This window comes from Gymnoscopelus braueri (genome assembly GCF_963280865.1).
Source record: "Gymnoscopelus braueri genome assembly, chromosome: 22".
Taxonomy (NCBI): Eukaryota; Metazoa; Chordata; class Actinopteri; order Myctophiformes; family Myctophidae; genus Gymnoscopelus; species Gymnoscopelus braueri.
The window spans coordinates 44524872-44552350 of NC_137624.1; the positions used below are offsets into that span (position 1 = coordinate 44524872).

Genomic DNA, 27479 nt, shown 5'->3' on the forward strand with positions numbered 1-27479 from the left:
GTGACGCTGTCGCTGTAGTATGAACAAGTACGGGGTTAATTTATGAAGAACTTGGGAGATGAGAGGATTCTGCCCCGACTGCAGCGATAATATTATTATTGTTATTATTGTTAGGCGTATTTCAGTTATCCAGGTCGTGGCTACTTTGGAAACGTGAGGCGCAGAAACAAAATGAAAGAAATGTTCTTGGTTGTTCTGGTTCATGTTGAAGTCCATCGCACGCATCTAGGATGTCTGTCATCTTCCAGTGGTTTGTAAGCGGTGCGCTGCAGTGAGACTAGTCCAGGTTTGCCTTGGTATTTTATTTGTGTCAGCCAATACTTATATTAGCGCAATATATACCCATACAAAACGTTTGGAATATATACTGTATTTATTTACTATACCAGTACTGAGTGAGAAGAGGGAAATTGTGCTGTCTTTTTATGAGCATTTGTGAGGAGGACCAATTACACCACTACCAGGGACTGGGACCGTCGAGCCCAGGAGTCTCTGCTGCGGAGCTGGGCCGCTGGACACCGGGCCTACACCCCCCCCATCCCCCCGGGACCAAGGCATAACACCCCAAGCCCCAACCCCCCCTCCCCCCACGTCAAAACCTCCCACCAAGGTAAAACACAGGAACCCGGTATTCAAAAAGCACCAATCCACCAATATTTTTCAGACACTAAATCAAGCTAAAACTGTGTGGGACCCCCCGGTGCAAACCAAAAGGGCTGTTTTGCGGACACTTAAACATTCGTAGCATGAAGAACAAAAAAAGTTAAATTGAAAACCTGCTTGTAAATTCAAACATTGACTGTTTGGGACTGACGGAAACTTGGTTGAACCAATCATCCCCAGATGCTCTAGTAAGCATGCCCGGGTACAATGTCTTCCGACGGGACAGAGGTACAACAGGGAAGGGTGGGGGGGCCCTGCTTTATGTAAAAAGCAGCTTGGAGTGTAGACAGATTACATGGCCTAATGAGATCAAGGCAGAGTGTGTCGGTGTGGAAATCACACTCTCAGCCGAGATGTCTTTTACCTTAATCTGTTTATACCGCCAACCATCAGCCAAGGTAGAAGTCTATGAGCAACTAAAATCTATTCTGACAGCCTGTGACTTTAACAAAGAGGTCATATTGATAGGTGACATACATGTAAATTGGGATGACAAGAAGATTAGGAAAAATCTCAAACAAATAACAGATTACTACAATCTCACTCAAATGATAGAGCAGCCTACGAGGATCCCTAGCCACTCAGCAACTAGAATTGATTTACTGTTTTCCAACAAAGTGGAAAGAATCACCAAAACATATAATTTCCTAACAGGTCTGTCAGACCATAATATAATGTTTTTTGCCAGAAAACTTTCAAAACAACGGTTCAGTAAAACCCAGCCCCAACCAATGGTCAGCACCATCCCAAAGAATCTACAACACAGCTTTGAGGTTGCCCTAAAAAAGGGTTGAGTGGGATGACATCTACACATGTGGTGATGATATTGAGGTTGGATGCAATTTTTATTGTCCAAAATACAAAGTGTGATGGAATCTTTCACCAGGAGGAGGAGACAAAGGAAAGGGCAAAAAATTACCCTACCCTGGGTTGATGAAACTTGTAGAGCTCTCATGAAAAAAAGAGATGTACTGCTTAAACAGTCATTAAAATCTGGTTTAACAACTGACAGGCAGAAATTTGCCCATGTACAGTGTCACCCAATTCCTAAGGAAGGCGAAAGCAAAATGTTATATCTATATCATAGAGAGTGCTAAAGGAAATGGTAAGAAAGTCTGGGAGTGCATTAACAAACTGACAGGGAAATATTACAAACAAAACAACAATAGCTTAGAACTAAAAATAGACAACGGCCTGGTGAAAGATCCCCAAACCCTTGCTAGTTTGTAATTATGTTTTTTCTAAACTCTGTTAAAGAAATAACACAAATGTTTAATCCCTAAAAGTTTGTACCCCGCCCTGTCCAAAAAGACCTCCCCATCTTTAATCTGGAGGAAATTACGGAAACCGAGGTGGCAAACATCATCAAATCACTGAAAGCATCCAAAGCCAAGGATGCCAATGGGCTCGATACAAACTTTTTAAAAACAAATGCAGATTCTCTGGTGGCACCGATCACACATCTGGTAAATCTGTCCATCAGACAACTCACTGTTCCTCCTCAATGGAAAGTTGCTGTAATGACACCAATCTATACAAATCTGGCGCTAAAACTGAAATATCAAACTATAGACCCATAAGCATCCTACCAATTATATCAAAGGTGGCTGAAAAGTGGATTGTCAAATCTATCATCAAACATCTAGACAAAGGCCACACCCCACTGCATCCCATGCAGTTTGGGTTTCGGGCCTTTCACTCCACTGAATCAGCAAACTGCCTATTCGTAGAAAAATTGAAGTGTGCTTTGAACAGAGCTCCCTGTGCAATGGCGGTGTTCCTGGACTTCAAGAAGGCGTTCGACACCGTCTGTCACCGGGTCCTCCTGTCCAAATTGACACATTCATTTTTTCTCCAGAAGCTATACAATGGTTTAGTTCCTATCTATCCACCAGAAAACAGTGTGTAAGTGTAAACAGTGTTAAATCCCCCTACCACACCTGTTTGGTCGGTGTCCCCCAGGGCTCAATACTAGGTCCAATTCTGTTCTCACTGTACATAAATGACCTACCTGAAGTATGTAATAATCTACATGTCCAGATGTATGCAGATGATGCCGTTGTACTTGCCCATGGTAAAAGCTATGCAGAGGTGTCAATAATCTTAACCTCAGCTCTGACAAGCATTCAAGACTGGCTTATAGATTCATGTCTGCTCTTGAATGCCAAAAAGACAGTCTGCATGGCCTTCTCCAAAAGACCAGTTGTGTTGGAGTCCTCAAATGTGTTTCTGGGTGGGGAGGAACTTGAACTTGTCCCAGAGTTCAAGTACCTCGGAGTCATACTAGACTCAACCCTAACTTTAAAAAAACATGTGAAGAAAGTCACAAATACGATTAAATTCAACCTTCAAAATTTAAAACAAATTAGACCCTTCTAGTCCGTGAGCCAGGACCCCAAAAATTGGGTCATCATTACCATCTGGGGGGATTAATTCTCATAGTGATTTTTGGGTAGGTATACACCCCTAGAGCTAGAAAAAATGTGATAGCCTTGCATCGGTGGTAGCTATCTGTGTGTTATCACTCCTTTTATAACCACAAGCCAAAACACAGTTTTCAAAATCCGAATGAAGCATTCTACTTCAAACTGATGGTTCTCTCTTATTATTGACCCTCTCTCTCTGAAAAATGGTTGGGATAAAGCTCAGACTATATATTGTCCAGAAAGGTTGTTAAAATTTGCATATCTAGAATATTTTTCTATTACAGGCAGTGACAACATAGTGACTATGTGACATAAGATGTACTTTGGTTTTAATGAAAGATGGAACACAAAGGGTTCCTTTGTAAATTACCTATAGATTTAAAACCATGTTTACATACATAGATTCTAAGGAAATGTATTATGAAATTCAATAAACAGAATATAGTGCAATGGGTAAGAAAATATCCAAAATGGCCACTAAACACACGCCTGGCAATTTTTTACTTTTAATCCGCTTGTCTTAGAATACCTGTTTTAATACCTCTTTTTTAGGGTTTTCATATGTAGAATCCATTCCTGATGTTATTTTTTTAATATCAGGTCAATCATGTCAAAGGTCAGGTCAAGGTTAAAATTGACCTCTGGGAGAACAACAAATGGAAACAACTTGATGAACATTCATGGTTCACTATTCATGATTTTGTTTTGTGAAAAGTGTCATTAACATGTCACAAGAATTGGTATTCATAATAACATGAATGTAAAATGATATAATCTAATGTCAAATATCTATCTTTTGCAACTACATTTGTATTATCCAACCCACATCCTGTTCTACCTCATCCTTACAAGTATCCTCCTTATTAACATCACTCCTCATCTGTAGCTTGAACATATCATCAGTAACCATCTTCACCAGAGCAGTTACAGTACATCAGTGATGTACTTCTCACTCTCTGTGCCCTAAATTGATATTGCACCATGTCACATAGCTCTGACGGTGGGGTCACCCTTAGCAATGACAGGAACAAGAATATCCTAGATCTCCTATCCAAATTTTGTGACATCAAACGACTTGTCAGGTGGGGCTTGGTGGTCTGCCACTTTCCACAACATCACTTGTAAATAAATGAGCCCACATGTGGTGCAACAGGTTGGTCGGTGTTGGAGGAAGGGCCATTGACTTGTGGCACCCACCTCACCCAGCACATCAGGGTAGCCTGGGAAGTTCCCTGCCAGCAAAGTGTAGTGTGCTCTGATCTTGCCTTTGTCATACATATAAGACTGTCCCATCCCAATGCTCCATCTATACTTTACACTGTAGGTCCACCTGATACACCCCAATACACAGCATACAACAGGACAAGAACATCAGTGTAATCACTGAGCATGTGTATCACACCCTTTCCAGAGATGGCTGCATCAGGGATATAGGAACTCATGGTGATGTCTGCCTCATCATGACTAAATGGAGTATCTATCGTCAGCACTGAAGGTGTACAACATGCTCAACGGCTTCTGCTTAATGTTCTTACTCTTCATGATGACATCTCATGTGGGTAAAGGACATTACTATTCACAACAGCATGGGGGCAAATTAGCCAAGGATGGGATTGAAGAGATGATCTTTCTGTGTGTGAGGAATCCTACACCCCAATATTTTATGACCAAGACACACCAGTGCTTCAACTCTCCCTCTGTTTCTGCACATTTTGGGGAAGGCTTCAGTCCACTCCACTCACATGCATCATGACAGCATCTTTCCTGATCGTTATGGCAGTCTGCTCCCCAGACTGGTCAGCAGAGACAGTGATCCAGAATCCATCATGGTGCCGACAGACAAGGTCTAGCTTAGCCTCTATGCTATGGCATGGAGCACATGCATCTTCAGCAGGCACTGGGTTATATATCAAGCACACTGCACATGGCCAGCATGGAAGAAGTGCTTCAGTCATGTGCTTCATGAGAGAAAAGGTGAAGTTAATGTCAATGTGTCTCCCTGCGCATTCAAACTGGTGGATGTGAAGTGTAGGAAGAAGTTGTCTACCCACTGTCAGCCAGTAGGATGGAGATGTGCAGTGTCCAGGTAGGCTACTGCTGTATCTGTTCAAATGTCTTTGGCCAAGTTGATAGAAACCACTTCAGAGTGCTGCTGATACACTCAGGACTGACCACTGAACTTGCCTGTCATGTTCTGCAACCACATGCATTTCCACTTCCAGTGCTGAACCTTGCATCAGTTTTGCAATGCAGCTGAAGAATATAAGATGCTTATATACCTGCAAGGTGTCAACAAACGGCTCCATGTCAATTGTGAGGTGAATAGGGCCTGCTGTACATGTCAACCAGTGACCATATCTGCTGCCTGCTTGGACACCTGGTTGGACGATAAGGTGCGAGAGAGACCTTGACCTGACCTTTAGCACATAGGCCAAAGACTGACCAGCAAGTCAAAATATAACATTAGAAATAGATTCTACACCTATGAATGCCCCCCCCCCAGGTCCCCATATGAATCACGTTCACGAAGTTCACAGATTCCCTCACACAACTGCAATATTTTGTTGTTTTTAACATAATTTAGTACAATGGAACATCACCATGGGATGGACACCATCTTTGATTTGGCAATACAAAATTAACTGATGGTAATTTCACTGATTCAGCCATATTTCTTGAACCCTAAGACCTAGTTTTAGACACCAAAACCACCTTTCTAGGTTGAACAGTATCATAAAGCCATTTAAGCTCCTGGCAGTCATATTGGACGCCATCTTGAAAATGATGGCTTTACGAGAAATATAATTTCCTAGATTTTTTTGTATGTTCTTAAGCATGCCTAGATGTACCAGAACCAATTGAAAAACCTTTTGTATATTTTTTTGGGGGGGGTTAATAGTATGTTTTCATATATTGACCCATGTAATTTTCGCCTAGTGTTATAACATAAAATACATGATAGCACCCATAAAGCTACCATTGGTGCAAGGCTATCACATATTTTCTAACTCTAGACATGCATACCTTGACAAAAATCACTATGAGCATTAATCCCCTCAGATGGTAATGACCAACCCCCCTGGCTCACAGACTATTCCTGACAGTTGGAGCTGCCAGATCGTATCTTCACTGTACGATCATATCACACATTGAATACTGTTTTACAAACTGGTCTTGCACAGGCGTGACGATTCTAAAACCCATTGAACAGCTCTACAAAAGTGCGCTCAAAGTGTTTGACAGGAAGCCTCACTCTTATCATCATTGTAACATACTCAGGAGGCGCAATCTTTTTTGCTTCGACAATTTCAAAAAGTTCAAACAGGTTGGGGTCATATACAAGACCTTACATGGTCTGTGCCCGCCCCCCCCTAAGTGAATTCATTAAAAGGAAGCCTGAAAGAGGAATCAGTACCAGAGCAACCACTCGAGGAGATTGTGAAGTGCCGCACCGGCAAACAACCTTCGGTCAAAATGTCCTCTCAGTACAGGGTTGTGTAGCATGGAATGGCCTTCCTCTACGTATAAGGGATTGTGCTACATTTCCATCTTTTAAATTCAATGTGAAAAGATGGTTGCTTGAAAACCAATGTTTTGTGTGAGGACTGCGGATGAAAATTAGCATCTTTGCTAAATCCGGTGTATTTACGTTCATGTGACGTTCATTAATATGCTCTGTCCTGTCTAAATAAACAAATAAAGTAAAGTTATATGAAGATAGGGTTGAAAATGGCTGAATGGCTACAATTTCAGGGGGCATGTGTTTGAATGCTTTTATTTTATTTATATTTTATTTACATTTTTAAAGATTTGTTTTTGGGCTCACAATGTGTCGCAATACGATGCATTGTGAGCTTGTAGATCGGCTATTTTCAAAAGATTTCTATACATTTGAAAACTTTGCAGTATTGATGCTTTTACTTAAGTAAAACATGTGAATACTTTTTTCCACCACTGTGTGGTAGGCAGCGGCCTACGCGCCCTAACCCACTCTGCCATCGGCCGGCTGTCTGGCGGCTGTGGTTAGGCGCCGTGGTGTGGCCAGTTCACGTGGCCGTGTGGATTGGGAGCGTCCGCGGTCGCGCTGACGTCCCGAGCGTCCGCGGTGCTTCCCGAGTCCAGCTGAACGTGGATGCTCCTTCCAAACAGCCACGTTCCGTCCAGCAGCGTCACGGCGTACGGCACGGACGCTTTGTCTTTGTATAGCACAAAGCCGAAGTTCGGCTTCCGTTTCCCCTCGCCGGCGCTGTTGTCTCTGGGGATCGTGGTTCTGACCAGAGGTCCCGCCTGTAAGAACAGCTCGAATAAAAGCTCTTCCGTCACTCTCTGGTCCAGGTTTCCGACAAAGAGAGTCCGATTGGCCTCGTCTTCGGTTCCCATTCTGCACTGATTCTTATGTACTGATAGAGAGGTCACTGTTAAAAGCTCTGTGAGATAGGTTTGAGATTGAGCTGTGGAGGTCAGTACCATAGAGAGTGAGTAGGTGCCTGATAAAGGTAGACTGCTTTTATACTGTCCGGCTCTGTGTACTGGGTGATGTCACGATGACTCATCCGTTAACCAAACATGGACTCTGTTAAACTTACGTCAGACCAGCAGCAGTGGTAACCATAGCAACCAGGACTCACTCAAACATAGTGAGTAACTATGACGACCCACTGTAAACAAACCTGATTGACGTGGCAGACTTGATATGAGTTGACATGTCCTTATAAGGGCGTATGAACGACCATGTCCTCATGAGGGCATATGAGTGACTTATATGTCCATATATGGACATACCAGTTTCCATGTCCTTATATGGGCATATGAATGACTCATAATGTATGTCCATATATGGACATATTAGTTGCCATGTCCTTATATGGGCATATGAGTGACTTTGTAACCATGTCTGAGTCATAGGGACATGCCTATATATGGGCGTATCGGGTTTGTTTATGGTTATGTCTGAGTCATAGGGACATGCCTATATATGGGCGGATCGGGTTTGTTTATGGTTATGTCTGAGTCAAAGTGACATGCCTGTATATGGGCGTATCCGTTTTGTTTATGGTTATGTCTGAGTCATAGAGACATGCCTATATATGGGCGTATCGGGTTTGTTTATGGTTATGTCTGAGTCATAGGGACATGCCTATATATGGGCGTATCGGGTTTGTTTATGGTTATGTCTGAGTCATAGGGACATGCCTATATATGGGCGTATCGGGTTTGTTTATGGTTATGTCTGAGTCATAGTGACATGCCTGTATATGGGCGTATCGGGTTTGTTTATGGTTATGTCTGAGTCAGAGTGATGTGGCCGTGGTCCGCCCGCCGGCCGGCGCCGGCCGCCACCCGTTCAATCCGGGAACGCATCTGTGTCATTTTAGATTTCTAAAAACAGCAGATCCACAAGCTCATGCTGTTTTTGAAAAATCGTGAAAATGTGTGCAAATCTTTGAATATATATCTTTCTAAAGTGAACATTTGTAACTCAAATCTTTGCTTCTGGGGGGGGGGGGGTCCCTGGAACAACATATTTTGCAGCCAAATACATATCATATCAGTGGCTCCCAAACTCTTTCATGATGTTTCGATTTCCAAACTTTTTGACGATTTTTCAAAAATAGCAGATCTACAAGCTCATAGCTCGGTGCTGCGCTATGAACTTGTATATCTGCTATTTTTGAATAGCCAAAGGAATCGTAAAATGACACACACGCGTTCCCGTATTGAAAGGGTTAAGCCAATTTTAATATAGGATGTATACAAAGACCCCAAACCCCATGTTGATGAACATTGTTTGATATTATGAAATCCCTAAATGAATTAATTTCATATTACTAGGCCGATCCTGTCTTCCGTTATGCAATACCCGTTGTAACCGTTGTCAGAGTGCTTAGTAGCTGTACCCTTTATCATAGTACTTGGAGGCCAGTCTATGATGTCATCATGACACACAGATACAGAGATCTCCATATATGGGCATATGGCTGTTCTGGACAACCGCCTCCCTCAGGAGAAGCGACATGTTGTGAGCTTGTAGATCGATCGGCTATTTCCACTAGTTTAGGTCCTGGGGAAGACATCAAATTTCTCTTTTGGGGCCTGGACTGCGTAGGGATCCAAGCACCTAGGCTACAATGTAGCCTGACAGCGTGTCGCGGGTTCGAGTCCCAATCCCGGCGGCCTTTGCTGCATGTCACCCCCCATCTCTCTCACCATTTCCATTTCCTATCTATAACAAAGGCATAAAAATCACACCCAGTGTGAAGTGAGTGGTGCCTTTGATTGTTTGATTGTTAATTTAAGCTATATGAACCAGAGGAACCATGTTAAATCCCTGTCCATTCATTTCAAGGCTGCTCAACAGGAACACAGAGGGGGCGGGGTGTAAGCAATTACAGCCTGTCCCTATTGGCCATCTAAGAGCACCTAGCAAGTTTCGGAAGTTTAGCATGCTGGAAAAGTGGATTTGTAGTTGTTTAAAGCCCAGCCAATAGGAACACAGAGGGGGCGGGGCTTAAGCAATTCCAGCCTGTTCCTATTGGCCGTCTAAGTGCACCTAGCAAGTTTCGGAAGTTCAGCATGTTGGGAACTGGAGTTATGGCTGTGTAAAGGCCAGCCAATAGGAACACAGAGGTGGCGGGGCTTAAGAAATTACAACCTGTCCCTATTGGCCGTCTAGGTGCACCTAGCAAGTTTCGAAAGTTTAGCATGCTGGGAACTGGAGTTATGGCTGTTTAAAGGCCAGCCAATAGGAACACAGAGGGGGTGGGGCTTAAGCAGTTACAGCCTGTCCCTGTTGGCCGTCTAAGTGCACCTAGCAAGTTTCGAAAGTTTAGCATGCTGGGAACTGGACTTACGGCTGTTTAAAGCCTAGCCAATAGGAACACAGAGGGGGCGGAGCAATGGTGCGCCTGTGGCACCCAGGAAACCCTGTCGGGGCGTACACAAATACTTCACGAATTAAGCACTTGAGTTCTATGTTACGCAATATGTTTGTGTACCACGTTGCTGTGGTTACCGCTCTTTCTGTACAGAATGTTTGTGGACCACGTTGCTATGGTAACCCCTGTTGCTGTACACAACATCTTTGTGTACAGCAAGTGATGATGTCACTGAGTGATGATGTCACTGCCGGAGAGGTTATAAGCCACCGCGGTCTCAGTCAAAGATCAGATAACCCACTACGAAGCCCACAGATCTCCAACAGTGCTCGGCTCTCAATACTCTTCAATACCGACTTCCAAGACTCTTATCTTCAAGAAGCTCCACGCTGGTTGCTGTGTGAAATGTTTCAGTGGACATTGCATCAGAAAGGAGGCTTTGAGAGGGACTACCATGCTGCGGTGGCAGTGGGGCACAAAGTGTTCTCCTTTGGAGGGTTATGTAAGTGGGAGGAGACCCACATGGGTCAGATTGATGTGCATGTATTCAACACAGTGTCTCTGCTCTGGGTGACGTTGCCCCCAGTAGTGACAGCTGGAGAAGAGGAGAACGACGCCCTTGAGGTGGTTCCCTCAAGGCGCTATGGTCACACAGCTGTTCTGATAGAAGATACCATCTACATCTGGGGCGGGCGTACTTACACAGGGCAGTACTCCGACGAACACAGCAACAAGCTTTATGCCTTTGACGTCAACACCCACACATGGTTCAAGCCCAAGATATCTGGGAACGTTCCAGAGGCCAGGTGGCAGCACTCAGCCTGTGTCTTGGGGAAGGACATGTACATCTTTGGAGGATCTGGCGGATCTGGACACAACTTCAATGACATCCACAAATTGGACACCGCCACAATGGTCTGGTCTTTAATCAACACCGAAGGAACTCCGGCATCTGAACACTCTGCCACCATCATCGGGACAAAGATGTTTGTATTCGGGGGCTACAGCTACGACTACTTTGGCAACAACTGCGGAGTGTTTGACACAGAGACCAACTGCTGGGAGACCACACCTGCACAGCTTCTACCGGAAAGACGTTGGGGTCATTCAGCCTTTGCCTACAATGGAGAGCTCTACGTATTTGGTGGGAAAAACATGTTCAGGCACTTTACAGTACAGGATCTTTGGAAATACAATCCAGGGACCTTCTCCTGGACGAAGGTTGAGCTCAACAGGAAAGGGTCCCCTTGGGCCCAAGGGTACGTCAACGGTCTGATGACTAGGATGTGCTGTTGCATGGTGGGGAATCGTATCATCTTCTTTGGGGGACATAGACCTGATGAACTGTACATATTAGACTTAAGTCCTAGTCTTAAGACATTATGCAAGCTGGCAGTTATTCAGTACGGTCTGGAGCAGTCCGAACTCCCACATAACATCAGGTTGGAACTGGCAGTCATGACAACCAACAGCGGAAACAGAAAAACAGAAAAGAGGATTCGAAATGGAAGCTTAGTATCTCCATCACACCGATGGTTTTCTGCATTCCTGGACTTTTTCAAGAGTATGAAAGCCAGTCGACGAGCAAAAGATTTCAATATATGGGCATAAAAGGGACACAGGCAAGAGACAGATCTCTCTGCTTGCAAATAGGGACAAGACAGACAGACAGACATATTACAGAGATCTCCATATAATATATGGAGAGAAATGTGTCCCTTTCATGCCCATATTATGGGCATGAAAGGGACACATTTCTATCCTTTTCATGGGAGGGGAATGTCTCTTAGATAGCCTACCTATTGGTTAATGAATTGTTTGGGTGATGACACCCATTGACTGACCTACTTAATTGTTCTAGAACAAACGTTGTTCTTGTTGAAATAAAACATGGGAGAGCAGTAATTCATCATGTGCGGACATTCTCTTCTTTTTACATAAAAGGTACACAGACAGACAGATGTGTACAACGGGTACAACATACTGCATAACCAGAGGGCATCAGCCTTGTACAGTTTAAGTTAAATGTTGATCATGGCAGGCAGACCCTCGTATGGATGTGTTTAAAGCGTTTTTGCATTGGCCTAACTTTGCTTGGCCCCTCTTTCTACTTGTACACTGTTTTAAACTAACCTTACCAAGGCATTATATGTGTAGACTATTTTGTAATTCTTGTAATATGCTAAATATTCCACATGCCCAGAACTAAGCCTAATCATTACTGATAGGCGCAACCTTGAGATTGTGACATGCAGTACTAGGTAATTACCACTAAACAGAGGGCCATGCACCATTGGTTTATTGAGAGCACAGCCCATGCTCACCTCTGTATATAATCGTCTACCTTGATGCTGCCACCTATGACTCTGAGGAAGGTCGAAAGACAAAACAGTGGTTGCTAGGGTCTACTCTAATGGGTCTAATTGGACCCCAGGAAGAATAGTCTCCACTAAGGTGTAGACTAATGGGGATCCTTAATAAACAAACAAACAAACAAACAAACAAATGGGCTGTTGCTAGGGTTTAATATGGGGTTGCTAGGGTAAAACAAGTGATTGCTATGGTAAAACAGTGGTTGCTAGGGTATAATTTGAGGTTGCTAGATACTTATAGGTGGTTGTTAGGGTCTAATGGGAGGTTGTTAGGGTACAACCAGTGGTTGCTATGGTAAACATTAATGAGGAATACCTTTTGAGTGTACTGTGTCTTTAAAGGGTAAGACCACTTTGGTAGAGGTTTGGGTTGTGTAGTTACCTTGCCATGATGTAACTCCAAAGGTGGGCAAGAAATAAAAAATAATTGCTCCATTGATTAGAAATTGATAATTAAAAATATGCTCCTCATTGACTTACATTGTACGGTGAAACAGCTCTCAGAGTCACTCTTTTAGCACATAAACGAACCTAAACAAAGTTGATTCAGACAATATAGAACCAATGGCAAAACCATTTTGCCATTTTTTATAAGTAGAAAACCTGGACTGGATCCGGATCCAGATCTTCAAATAGTAAAATCAACAGGAAGTTGACATTTTTATTTTTAGTACTGGGTTTGGTGATGCTCTATATTGCCTGAATCAGCTATGTTTGGGTTCATTTATGTGCTAAAACAGTTACTTTGAGAGCTGTTTCAGCGTACAATGTAAGTCAATGAGGAGCATTTTTTTAATTATCAATTTCTAATCAATGGAGCAATTATTTTTTATTTCTTGCCCACCTTTGGGGTTACATCATGGCAAGGTAACTACACAACCCAAACCTCTACCAAAGTGGTCTTACCCTTTAAGAGAGTGACCCAATTTTACTCTTGTAAAAGTAGCAGGTGTAGTTAATTTCTGGGATTTGATTAGTAGGTTACAGTGTAGAAGAACATGAGTCTGTTCAAATGGTCAAAAGTATAAATAGCACAGCTTAGATGATTACATTTTGTGTTGTTTGAAAAAAAAATTGTATAGAATATATCTGTAGTCAAACAAATGTGGGGGCGTAGTGAGTTTACGAACATTTGTCAACATTTTTATGATTTCAGCTGGCCCTACTGTGTAGCTCAATGGCATTTTCCCATTCAAACTAAAGGGATTTTGTGGTAGCACTTAATTACAATGTGGCTCTGTAAGACAGAGATTCTCAACAATATTTACTTGCTGTCCATACAAATGCTTGCACGACCCAAACATGGGTTGCCAATCCACAGTTAATAGTCTAGATTAGCTTAACCCCATTTTTTTACATTATTGAAACGAAGCGGATAAAAGTGCAGAATCTTTTATGAGGCTTCTTTAGGACCTACTGATGGATTCTAGCCTTGCCTACCAAACTTTATTTTGAAAAGTATCCATACAATTATCCATATCTATCCATACAAAAAACAGGCCGATTCACTTTTTGGCCTATAACTCTTGGACCATAGGTCATAGCATCAAAACTCTTTTTTCCCTGGACTCCTTGGATCATGACGCAACTTCCCATATAGGTCCCGCCCATTTCCGATTTCAAGATTTTTCGCCATTTTGCGTTATCTTCAAAACACATATTTTGCTATTACTCCTACAAATTTGGTCCAAAACTCACACAAATCGGCACACGCTCTTTGTCTTTGGTCATGTGATCAAGATTTATCAGTCAGATTTTTCATATTCCCTTCGGATTGGCTACGATTGGCTTCTGCAATTTGTGGGAGTGTCCGTTTGGCAAAAATGGCATAAATCATGAACACAGCATCCTATCTGTCCCAAATGTTTATCATTGAGGGGCCACTAATAAACGCAGAGCCAATGCGATTTCACTTCCACCCATAGGGGGCGCAACAAATTCTACAAATTTCACTGTTTTTGCACCAAATTAAATACAAATGGTCTTGTGAGTCATGTGACAATGACCGTCCAACAGGCTTTTGATATTCCATACTGTTTGCCTGTAATTGGCTTCAAAGAAAAAGCATTTGATGAGTATGCAGATGACGTTTTCATCCCTTTTATCTGCTGAAGCAGCTGTAGGAAACCAAGCGGTTGGATGTTTTATGGGACACATATATCCCAGATAGTTTGAAGGAGTCCATCTGCAAAAAGAGAGGACAAGGTGTTTGCATGAAAGTGTCAGGTCAGACAAAGCTACCAGGCAATTGGATGGATTTTCTTCGTGACCCAACAAATAAGAGGGAGCTGTTTGCCTTTTGGACTTCCAGAACTGAAAAGTTCAACTGGCCACCATCCAAAGCTGTGTATCTCACATCAGGGCAAGCTGTGTCGTCTTTTTGTTCCAGTAGTACCATGACCTGTTGCAATCATGAAGAGGCAGACACCAGGATTCTAGTTCATGTACGGCATGCACTGGAGCAAGGAGCAAAAACGATCCTAGTGCGTACTGTGGACACTGATGTCATAGTGATCCTTGCAGGCTTGTTCCATGATTTAGTTTCGATTCAATCTTTGGCTGACATCTGGGTGGCTTTTGGTATGGGCAAAAAAATACAGATTTTACCACATCAACATCATGTGTAAATCTCTGGGGGAGCCAAAATCTTGTGCTCTGCCATGTTCCATGCATTGTCAGGTTGTGACACAACATCTGCTTTCCACAGTAAGGGCAAAAAGTCAGCTTGGCATGCCTGGCAAGCCTATGATGATGTCACAGAGATACTTGTCAGTCTGGCCAAACATCCCTTCCAGCTGCTGAATGTTGACAGTCAGCAGTTCCAGAAGCTTGAGAGACTGACAGTTATCCTGTATGACAAATCCAGTCCTTTGATCTCCATCAACCAGACTAGAAAAGATCTCTTCTGTCATGGGAATAGGTCGATGGAGAAACTGCCACCCACCCAAGATGCACTACTTCAGCATGTTAAGCGGGCAGTTTATCAAGCAGGCATCTGGGCGACCAGCCTACAAACAGAACAAGTTTTCCTTCCCCACATGAATATGGATGGACCAAGGAATCGGAGGCATGGGTGCCAGTTTGGATGACAATTCCAGAAGTCTCCAGAGCATGCAGAGAGCTGATCAGATGCTCTTGTAAAGGGGACTGTTCCACCTGCAAATGTGGCAAATCAAATTTGGACTGTTCACCACTTTGCAATTGCAAATGTTTGACTCACAAGACAATTTGTACTTAATTTGGTGCAAAAACAGTGATATTTGTAGAATTAGTTGCGCCCCCTATGGGTGGAAGTGAAATAGCATTGGCTCTGTGTTTATTAGTGGCCCATCAATGATACGAATTTGGAAAGATAGGAGGCTGTGTTAATGATTTGTGCCATTTTTTGCCAAACGGACCCTCCCACAAATTTTAGAAGCCAATCGTAGCCAATCTGAGGGGAATATGAGAAATCGGACTGATACATCTACATCACATAACCAAAGACACAGTGTGTGCCGATTTGTGTGAATTTTGGATTTAATTTGTAAGAGTAATAGCAAAATATGTGTTTTGAAGATAGCGCAAAATGTCGTAACATTTTTAAATCGGAAAAGGGGCGGGACCTATATGGGAAGTTGCGTCATGATCCAAGGAGTCCAGGGAAAAAAATATTTATAATATTTTATTTATATAAATTTGGCGCTTTTATCCGCTTCGTTTCGATTATCTTGTTAAGCTATCCCACTATAAGCACCATGAGCCTTCCCGAGCCTTCACCTAATGTCTTTTTGTGTTGCATTGTCTTTACTTAATAGTCTGGTAGATTTACTTACCAGACTTCCAAGGTACAGTTGGTAAACTTCTTGACATAGTCAAGAGTCACCAACCATTCACTGTGTGAGTGCAAACTGCTGTTCAAGCCTGATTTTGATACAAAACCCCAAACTCTACCAACAATCTTTGGCTTCAAAAATTATTTCACTGCATTCAGGTTTGTTGTTGTTGTTGTTATTATTTATTATTTATTTAAAAAAAATTTTTTAGAGTAGCCAATTATTTACACCCCTTTTTTTCTCCCCAATTTTGTCGTTATGCCAATTAATTCCTCCCCACACACATGTCTGTGTTGTCACTGCTGTCGTATCCTACTGACTCACCTGCCAGTGAGGAGCCCCCACCGGAAGACGTAGAGCCTTCGTGCTTCTCCTCCCGCCCAACACTCCATGCTGACAGGTGCCCCCCCCAGCCCGTAGGGTTACATGTGGTGACACACATCACCCTCCCCGCCCGGCGCCCCTCCCTCGAACATGGGCCAATTGTGTTTGCATAGACGCCAGTCAAAGCCGGATGCACCACGTGGATTCGAACCAACAACCTCCATAGTGGGCAGGGACTTTACCACTGTGCCCGAGTGCTGCATCCAGGTTTGTTGATATCAAGTCGCCATGGTTACGCAATGTTTCTGTACCACGTTGCTATGGTTACCGCTGTTGATGCACACTTGTGTACAACGTTGCTATGGTTACCGCTGTTGTCTGACATCACAGACCCAACTCAGCCATATTTGGGCATGGCTGAGTGATGATGTCACTGCCGGAGAGGTTATAAGCCACCACGGTCTCAGTGAAAGCTCACATTACCCACTACGAAGACCACAGTGCTCGGCTCTTAGGACCCTTCAATACAGACCTCCAAGACTCTATCTATCTTCAAGAAGATGTGTGAAATGTTTCAGTGGACATTGCATCAGAAAGGAGGCTTTAAGAGGGACTACCATGCTGTGGTGGCAGTGGGGCACAAAGTGTTCTCCTTTGGAGGGTTATGTAAGTGGGAGGAGACCCACATGGGTCAGATTGATGTGAATGTATTCAACACAGTGTCTCTGCGCTGGGTGACGTTGCCCCCAGTAGTGACAGCTGGAGAAGAGGAGAACGACGCCCTTGAGGTGGTTCCCTCAAGGCGCTATGGTCACACAGCTGTTCTGATAGAAGATACCATCTACATCTGGGGCGGGCGTACTTACACAGGGCAGTACTCCGACGAGCACAGCAACGAGCTTTATGCCTTTGACGTCAACACCCACACATGGTTCAAGCCCAAGATATCTGGGAACGTTCCAGAGGCCAGGTGGCAGCACTCAGCCTGTGTCTTGGGGAAGTACATGTACATCTTTGGAGGATCTGGAGGACCCGGATGCAGTTACAACGACATCCACAAGTTGGACACCACCACGATGGTCTGGTCTTTAATCGACACCGAAGGAACTCCGGCACCTGGTTCACAGGAACACTCTGCCACCATCATCGGGACAAAGATGTTTGTATTCGGGGGCTACAGCTACAACTACTTTGGCAACAACTGCGGAGTGTTTGACACAGAGACCAACTGCTGGGAGACCACACCTGCACAGCTTCTACCGGAAAGACGTTGGGGTCATTCAGCCTTTGCCTACAATGGAGATTTCTACGTATTTGGTGGACAAAACATGTTCCGGCACTTCGATGATTTTTGGAAATACAATCCAGGGACCTTCTCCTGGACGAAGGTTGAGCCCAACGGGGAAGCGTCCCCTTGGGCCCAAGGGTACTTCAAGGGTCCGATGTCTAGGATGTGCTGTTGCATGGTGGGGAATCGTATCATCTTCTTTGGAGGACATAGACCTGATGAACTGTACATATTAGACTTAAGTCCTAGTCTGAAGACGTTATGCAAGCTGGCAGTTATTCAGTACGGTCTGAAGCAGTCTGAACTCCCACATAACATCAGGTCGGAAAAGAGGATTCGAAATGGAAGCTTAGTATCTCCACCACACCGATGGTTTGCTGCATTCCTGGACTTTTTCAAGAGTATGAAAACCACTTGAAAAACACAAGATTTGTTCTCAAAACAGATACAGAGATCTCTAAATATGGGCATAAAAGGGACACAGCAAAAGACAGACGGGACTATCTCATAAAAGAGTCATGGCAAGACAGACAGACAGATTACAGAGATATGCATATATGGGCATAACATAGATACATCTCTATCCCTTTCATGGGAGGTGAACCTCACTTAGATAGCCTACCTATTGGTTAATGGATTGAGTGATGACGCTCATTGACTGAGCTACTTATTGTTAGAACAGACCATACTCCTGTAACCTGATGAAGGCCTGGCTTGGGCCAGACCTTGTTCTTATTGGTTAATGAAATATAAACATGGGAGAGCAGTAATTTATCACGTTCCCTTCTTTTTACATCAAAGGGACACAGACACAACCAGAGGGCATGTGTTCCCCACTAGCATCGGCCTTGTACGATTTAAATTGAATGATGATCTTAGCGAACCCTCTTATAGATGGCTCGTCTCCTAGAGCAGGGGTCTTCAACGTTTTCAGGCAAAGGACCCCTTGGCTGAGAGATAGAAGAAGCAGGGATCCCCACTACATATTGTATAAAATTATGTTGTAAATTAAAAATTTTCATAGATTTCTGAGACAGCTTCATAGACTTTGACAGCACTATCGTCAGTGTATGTTCGATTAATGTGTATTTTCAGACATTTAACCACTTGAATTGTCAATATGTAGTCTTTTTTTCCCTCTACACCAAACCTCTTTTCCAAAAATAGCAGATCTACAAGCAAAGCTCACAACGCCTCGCGCTGCGAGCTTGTAGATCTGCTATTTGTGGCTAATGTTCCACTCAGAATAGGGATGCTGGGGTTCAAGTGGTTCATGTAAAAACATGATCCTATCACACAAAGATTTGGCGGCCCCCCTGTAGTAACTCTGGGGACCCCCTAGGGGTCCCGGACCCCCTGTTGAAGACCCCTGTCCTAGGGGTCAAATTATTGGCTTAGGAATGCGACAAAAAACCAAAAATATCCATGAATTCAATTCTCCATGGGGGTGAGTAATGGATATTTTTTATGTGAACTATTTCTTTAAACTGTGAAATATGTATTTAAATGTGAGATTATGAATTCACCAAAATATAAAACACGTGAGGTTCGGGCGTCGCTCCACCGATCCAATCAATATATCTGAGCCATAGTGTCGGGGGCTTTGTGTCAGAGTACCCCTTGTACCCGTCTGTCTGTATCCCTTTTGTGCCCATATATGGAGACGTCTGTTTCTGTCTGTCTACCTGTGTCCCTTTATCTGTCAGTCCTTGTCCCCTTTTAACCCCATATATGGAAATCCGTGATGTCATCAATATAAAACTATATGCCCATATATGGGCATATTGGTTGGATTGGCAGTTCTGTATAATAACTGTATAATCCAAACTAGTCGACGGCGGGCGACGCACTCCCTCCAGTCCTTGCCGATTCACACGGCGAGTTTGAAGTCGGTCGGTCCCATATATGCACATGACCATATATGGGCATAGCGGTCGGATCTGGACAACCAGATTGGTCAGTCCTTGTCCCTGTCCATTTTATGCCCATATATGGAGATCGCTGATGTCATCAGTAAATGGGCAACCCCCTTTTGTGCCCATATTTGGAGCTGACCGATTTGTTTGCGGCTGATGCATGACGACACATGGAGGTCAGACAACACACTCCATATTTGGGCGTAGCTGCATTGGGAGCTCCTTATATGGTTATGTCATGTTGACATGACGTAATGTTGTCATAGTGACGTTAAAACACAAAAAGTTCGAATATGGAGATAAGAGGTTTCTGCCCAACAACAGCGGTTTATTTATGAAGTATAGATCAGCATGATCAGTGTTGTTCATCTTCATCATCATCTTCATCATCAGCAGCATTTCTTGGATGAATTAAAAACAACACATCTATCTAACTATCTGTCTACCTTTGTCCATTGCATGCCCGTATATGGACAAATGTTAAATTGGGTCACTCTCTTAAAGGCACAGTACACTCAAAAGGTATTCCTCATTCACGTTTACCATAGCAACCCCTGTTTTTCCTTAGCAACCACTAATCCCACCTTAGTAACAACCAGGTTTACCTTAGCAACCACAGTTGTACCCTAGCAACCACCTATTAGACCCTAACAACCACCTTTTAGACCCTATAGCAACAGCCTATTAGACCCTAGCAACCACTGTTTTACCATATCAGCCAGATATTTACCCTAGCAACCGCCTATAACACTCTAGCACCTCCATATTGGACCCTAGCAACTGCCTATTAAGACCACTGTTTTACCCTAGCAACCATGTGTTTTACCCTAGCGACCACAAGTTAGCCCCTAGCAACCCCTTATTAGACAGCTGTACACAAGAATATGGCCAAGTGGTTAAAATGACAGTGATGCTACATTAACTATACTTTTACTGGGGACCCCCCCACAACGCATGTTGTGAGCTTGTAGATCAGCTATTTTTGAAAGAATGTAAAAAATAGAAAATAAAAAAACATTTGCGTATAATGACAGGCCAGATTGAAATAATCTATAAACTAAATAATTGGATACACTGGAGCACATGGTTCTTTTTTACATTTCCTGTAAAGAAACAGGACATACGTTTCTGCCTGACAGTAATTACTGTATATATATTTTTAAAGGGAATTTTTTTTACTCAAATCTTTGCTTCTGGGGGGTCCCTGGAACAACATATTTTGAAATGGGGGTCCGTGGCCAAATGCATATCATTTTGGGGGTCCTTGACATGGAAAAGTTGGAGCACCACTGATATAGCAACATACTCTTAGGATTTAGATTTTCCATATGTATTTTGCTAAAGAACCCCCATCTCAAAATGTGTTGTTCCAGGGACCCCCACATGAAGTAAAGATTTGAGTTACAAATGTTTTTGGAATGGCCAAAGAAGTCTAAAATGACATGGATGTTTGACGTTCCTGTTTGTAAGCTATGATTATTCACATAATTATCTCGTATGCCTTACTTTGATGGTTCTCAAAAATGTTCATGGCAAGGACCCACAAAATTCATATATATATTTGGCCCCCCATCTGAGAACGTTTTCAAGATTTTTCAAAAAGGTTTTCAAAAATAGCAGATGTACAAGCTCGTATATCTGCTATTTTTGAACCTATAAATGGATAAAAGTGGTTAAAATTATTATCTACTTTTGTGGGGACCCCTTGGACCCCCCCCCCCCCGGCACATTGGGGCGCTTGGCCCCTCCCCCTACCTGAAAGCATTCTCTGCTTTATTTCTGGAGAGAGAGAGAGACGGGTGGGGGTGGGGTTGACATGCAGCAAAGACCCTGGGGTCAGATTCAAACCCGGGCCCCATGGCTCCAGGAAGGCTTACTGTAACTGTATAGCCTCATTTCCATGATGGTACGCGCTCCTACTTGTTTTGCACCGTTACTTGAAACTGGATTCATTCTTCCTATGAAGTGTAGTGGAATTCTTTAAGCCCCCCCCAACCCCCTGGCTCTACCGATGGTCTTAGTGGTGGAGCCTCCTTTTATTGCACTTTAATATGCTTGAGCTGTTCCTACCTAAACTGCTGTATATAGAAGATACTGTGAAGTTGTTTACATAAAGAAATGTGGCAGCTACTGAAAAATGCTGTTGGTATATAATATGTCAAGCTCAAATGCACGTGTACTGTACATACACAGATGTTCTCTCTTTGTTTGCGCTCTCTTGCTTTCTTTTTTTTATATTTTTTACGGTGTTTAACTCTCTGGCTGCCAAGAACGAGTTATCGCAAGTATTTTTCTGAATGCCCTGGCTGCCAAGAACGATAAATATTCTGTGACTACTTGAAAAGGGTAAGAAAATCGAAAAATCGCTGGCAGTGGGCAAACACGGCCAGAAATAAGTCTGGCAGTGAGAGAGTTTATTATTATTATTATTATTATTATTATTATTATTATTATTATTAAGTTGAACTCTTATGTACCGGTACACAAGATGTAACAATGAAGCGCAATTGTCCAACTGTCTTGCAGATACAGCAGCAAAGGATTCTGATTGGCTCTCTATAGTGAGTACAAAAGTGGGCTGAAGATCATTGGGGGAAAAGGACCGAACTGCAAAAAGAGTAAGTCCAAGGAACTCACTAACGTATCTGGATGAGGAATGTGAATACAGTTTAAAATAAAAAGCCCTTATTGTGATATGGCTATGTACAGATTAAAAATGTCAACATGTGATGTTATCCACCTATAGCCGGTCATTGCATGATTCTTCTTTTGCCACACAGCTTTTTCAGCAGTTATGGGGAACCTTCTCATTTTAGGTCATTTCCATATAATGATTATTAAAAAGTCAATATTGTCGTCTAGGTATGGACTAGTATAATTAATGTCTGAAGTTGTCTGTTATTTTTAACTTTTAATCTGTTACACACCTGCACCAGTGTATGAATGGTTCTATTTTTTATATTTAATAATAAAGAAAGAAAAACTCATGAAGCCCAAAATTACCAGTGTTGCCATGTCTGCTTATTATAAGCAAATTTGGCCTTGTACTATACACTATGACACTCTTCTTTTAATTTATTTCACTGCTTACCTAGTACTATACACTATGACACTCTTCTTTTAATTTATTTCACTGCTTACATAGTACTATACGCTATGACACTCTTCCTCTCTAACTTCCTATATCCTGAGCTTGTAGATCTGCTATTTTTTTGGCGAATGTTCCTCCCCCAGAATAGGCATGCATGCTGGGGTTGAAGTGTTTATAAGAACACACCTGAAACCTGCCATGTGGTTCAACTAACAGTTAACTAGGAATGACTGCACACAAGAATGTGATTTGACAGGATAAGTATGTGTGTGTAAAACCTTCATGTGATCTAATGCGACCACATATACTGGCTGTCACAATAGATATCTGTTCAGTCACTGTGTAGGGGAAGTGGATACTTCTTTGGTCTTATAGGCAAATGGAACACATAATATGCAAATATTTGCCATACCGCAGTTTTCTCCGCTAGAACAAGTAGGCTACGTATATACCCATATACATCCATATACATCCATAGCACATTATGTGACTATGTATGCTTCTATTTACAACAGATATAGACTATGTATGCTTCTATTTACAACAGATATAGGCTATGTATGCTTCTATTTACAACAGATATAGGCTATGTATGCTTCTATTTACAACAGATATAGACTATGTATGCTTCTATTTACAACAGATATAGGCTATGTATGCTTCTATTTACAACAGATATAGACTATGTATGCTTCTATTTACAACATATATAGGCTATGTATGCTTCTATTTACAACAGATATAGGCTATGCATGCTTCTATTTACAACAGATATAGACTATGTATGCTTCTATTTACAACAGATATAGGCTATGCATGCTTCTATTTACAACATATATAGGCTATGTATGCTTCTATTTACAACATATATAGGCTATGTATGCTTCTATTTACAACAGATATAGGCTATGTATGCTTCTATTTACAACATATATAGGCTATGTATGCTTCTATTTACAACAGATATAGGCTATGTATGCTTCTATTTACAACAGATATAGACTATGTATGCTTCTATTTACAACAGATATAGACTATGTATGCTTCTATTTACAACAGATATAGGCTATGTATGCTTCTATTTACAACAGATATAGGCTATGTATGCTTCTATTTACAACAGATATAGGCTATGTATGCTTCTATTTACAACATATATAGGCTATGTATGCTTCTATTTACAACAGATATAGGCTATGTATGCTTCTATTTACAACAGATATAGGCTATGTATGCTTCTATTTACAACAGATATAGGCTATGTATGCTTCTATTTACAACATATATAGGCTATGTATGCTTTTATTTACACATGTGTACCTCTTTTCTGTACATTTTTAACTGTTGATAATAAGACACAGAATTAGCTGGAATCAAAGCATTGTAAATGTATTTTGATAAATACTGATAAATATTCCTATTCAAGGCTACCAAACGTATGCTTTAGTTTAAATATGCTAATCTTTTCAACATGGAAATGGCCACTATGCAGCAAGTGTGGTGTAAAACCAAAAAAAAGAAAAGATTTCCCCTAAGAAAAGTTGTATTTAAAAAAAAGGAAAGAAAAAAAGAGGAAGGAGGTGGAGCCTGCAGATGACTGGGGAGGTGAAGATAGAGAGATAGGAGGAAGAGAAGACAAGTCCTTCCTGACTGACTTTTACTGTTAACTCTGAAGGTTTTGACTGTACTGTCTTCCATTCCTCCTCCCCTTCCTTCACTACAGAACCATGCAGAGGGAGTAGAGAGGAACCACTGGAGTCAGACGTCTGAAACCTGGGTCTGTGTGCTGAAGGTAAGCAGAAAGAGAGAGAGAGAGAGAGAGAGCTGATTCATGCATGTTTTTGTTCCATTGTTACACAGTTACTACTATACAATCACTCTGTGTGACTTCCCTCTCCCACGCTTTGCATACACACACACACACACACACACACACACACACACACACACACACACACACACACACACACACACACACACACACACACACACACACAGAGGTATGGTATGTGCAGCTGGCTGCTCGGCCCCCTGAGCAGTGTTGCCACGTCTGCTTATGATAAGCAACTTTGTGGGTTTGTTTTTCTACAAGTCACTTGTAAATATTGGTAGTTACGGGTTACGTTTTTTTGTTTTTTTGTTTGTTTGTTTGTTTTTGGGGGGGGGGCTTGTTCCGAAAAGTGTAGTTGCTTGTTTTGGGGCTTTCTGTCTAATGTTCTTTAAAACAGTGGTTTTCAAACATTTTCATGTCAAGGACCCCCTAAGTTAATATGTGTCGGACCCCCATCTGAAAATATTTTATGCCATACAGGGACCCCCATACAAGATTTGTGTTGTTAAAATGTTTCAAAGGTATTCCACATTTTTTTCACATCTTCTTAAAGACTTTTTTTTTGAAAATAGCAGATCTACAAGCTCGAGCTTGTAGATCTGCTATTTTCAAATGGCCGACGCATAATAGGCTCAAAGGGCTCATCATGTACACAGTAGCCTATATAGTCACTTCTTTTGGGCTTGTTTTCATAGACCTGGTTGCTTGTTTCTCTTACAAAACCTGGCAACACTGAACTCCAGCCAGGTTCACTCTTCACTGCCTCCTTTCATGTCCTGTGAAGAGAAGAGAGGAACATACTTTATAATGGAGCAATATAATGCAAAAAGACTGGATCAAATTCATTCACTCATTTTGTGTGCGTGCGTGTGCGTGTGCGTGTGCGTGTGTGTGTGTGTGTGTGTGTGCAACTGAATGAATGTACTGTAAGCTGGGGTCTAAACTTTACTAGAATGTGTTGAAAGGATTAGAAAATGTTTGGAATGTAAGACTGTCTCTCTCTCAGCCCTACACACACTACTTGTGAAATGGACAGACAGACAGACAGACAGACAGACAGATCAGTATCATCTTTCCTTGAAGGGACAGTGTCTTTGTTCCATTGAAGCATTGTGTTATGCAGTAAACAAGCAGCATGGACAGTACTACAGCCTGGAGAGAGATTACAAAACTGATTCTCAGCAGCAGTTACAACATGGCAGTGGTGGAAGAAGTATACTCACATTTTATACTTAAGTAAAAGTATCAAAAATCAGAAAATTGGAAATACTCAAGTGTAGCAATAAATACCTCAAATTTGGACTTAAGTACAGTACTCGAGTAAATGTACTTAGTTACGTTACACCACTGCAGGCATCAGTAGTCATAGTTTCCACAGGAAAGGAAATTGTAAAACAGCTGTAGGCTCAAACGTGACACAGATTTTTTTGTTGTTGTGTTAATTGTTCCTCAAAAGGTAAACAAACACTTTAGTCATGAGGTGCTCTTTCAAAACAAGAGTTCCAGGGCGCTGAATGTTTCCTAGCACTGTGGCTGAGTAGTGAACTAATTACTAACCTCTTTGATAATGACTGACAAGCTCAAAATATATACTGTAGGCACGACATGGTGTTGAAAGACAGCAGCTTGCTGGGAATACAAGAAGGCTCGCCCCAAAACACGCTCGCTCGCCCCGGGTCAAATCCGGCCAACTCGGAACGGTCGCCACCAGGTATTCCTGCCCAAACCTAACCTTATTCCTAACCTTAAACTCAGTAAAACTATGCCTAAACCTAACCTTATTCATAACCTTAACATCAGTAAAACTATGTCTAAACCTAACCTTATTCCTAACCTTAACCTCAGTAAAACTATGTCTAAACCTAACCTTATTCCTAACCTTAACATCAGTAAAACTATGTCTAAACCTAACCTTATTCATAACCTTAACCTCAGTAAAACTATGTCTAAACCTAACCTTATTCCTAACCTTAACATCAGTAAAACTATGTCTAAACCTAACCTTATTCCTAACCTTAACCTCAGTAAAACTATGTCTAAACCTAACCTTATTCATAACCTTAACATCAGTAAAACTATGTCTAAACCTAACCTTATTCCTAACCTTAACCTCAGTAAAACTATGTCTAAACCTAACCTTATTCCTAACCTTAACCTCAGTAAAACTATGTCTAAACCTAACCTTATTCCTAACCTTAACCTCAGTAAAACTATGTCTAAACCTAACCTTATTCCTAACCTTAACATCAGTAAAACTATGTCTAAACCTAACCTTATTCCTAACCTTAACCTCAGTAAAACTATGTCTAAACCTAACCTTATTCCTAACCTTAACCTCAGTAAAACTATGTCTAAACCTAACCTTATTCCTAACCTTAACATCAGTAAAACTATGTCTAAACCTAACCTTATTCCTAACCTTAACCTCAGTAAAACTATGTCTAAACCTAACCTTATTCCTAACCTTAACCTCAGTAAAACTATGCTTAAACCTTATTCCAAAGGATTAAAGTTCTCAGTCGCCACGGCTGATTTCAGTTATTTGGATCCCACATAAATCAGTACAAGCTACAATCTACAGGCCGATCTACAAGCTCTCAATGTGTCTGTGACGCATTGAGAGCTTGTAGATTAGCTTGTAGATTGTAGATTAGTTTGTAGATCGGCTATTATCTGTAGTTTTTTTAAGATTAGATCTTTTGAAGTGCTCAAACTAGCAACATGTTCAGAAGCATCTTCCATAAAATCGTCATAGTCTGTCTCTGATATTTCATATGAAAGTAAAGGTTAAAGCTTGAATCTGTGATTTCTTCATCTGGTTACTTGGCAGTATGTAGAACAGCAGGAACAATGTTAATAGAACATCATAATGTTACAC

General features: G+C 41.9%; 4 protein-coding genes across 4 annotated transcripts in view; all 4 read left to right on the plus strand.

Moving 5' to 3' along the window:
- Positions 1 to 27479, plus strand: part of LOC308077758 (BRCA1-associated protein-like) — an 801007-nt gene that overhangs the window by 41823 nt on the left and 731705 nt on the right. The gene's annotated exons all lie outside the window — the stretch shown is intronic.
- Positions 10190 to 11575, plus strand: LOC308079070 (kelch domain-containing protein 3-like; the record flags this gene model as incomplete). Its single annotated transcript, XM_080420408.1, has 1 exon — positions 10190 to 11575. One exon carries the CDS (start codon positions 10190 to 10192, stop codon positions 11573 to 11575), a length of 1386 nt encoding a protein of 461 aa, XP_080276534.1.
- Positions 17036 to 22227, plus strand: LOC308079071 (kelch domain-containing protein 3-like; the record flags this gene model as incomplete). Its single annotated transcript, XM_080420409.1, has 2 exons — positions 17036 to 17988; positions 22206 to 22227. The coding sequence occupies 2 exons, from the start codon at positions 17036 to 17038 to the stop codon at positions 22225 to 22227; spliced, it is 975 nt and encodes a 324-aa protein (XP_080276535.1).
- LOC308077759 (torsin-4A-like) overlaps positions 26248 to 27479 on the plus strand; it is a 30402-nt gene continuing 29170 nt past the window's right edge. The window contains 1 exon segment of the mRNA XM_080418668.1: positions 26248 to 26312. The gene's annotated coding sequence lies outside the window, so the exon portion shown is untranslated.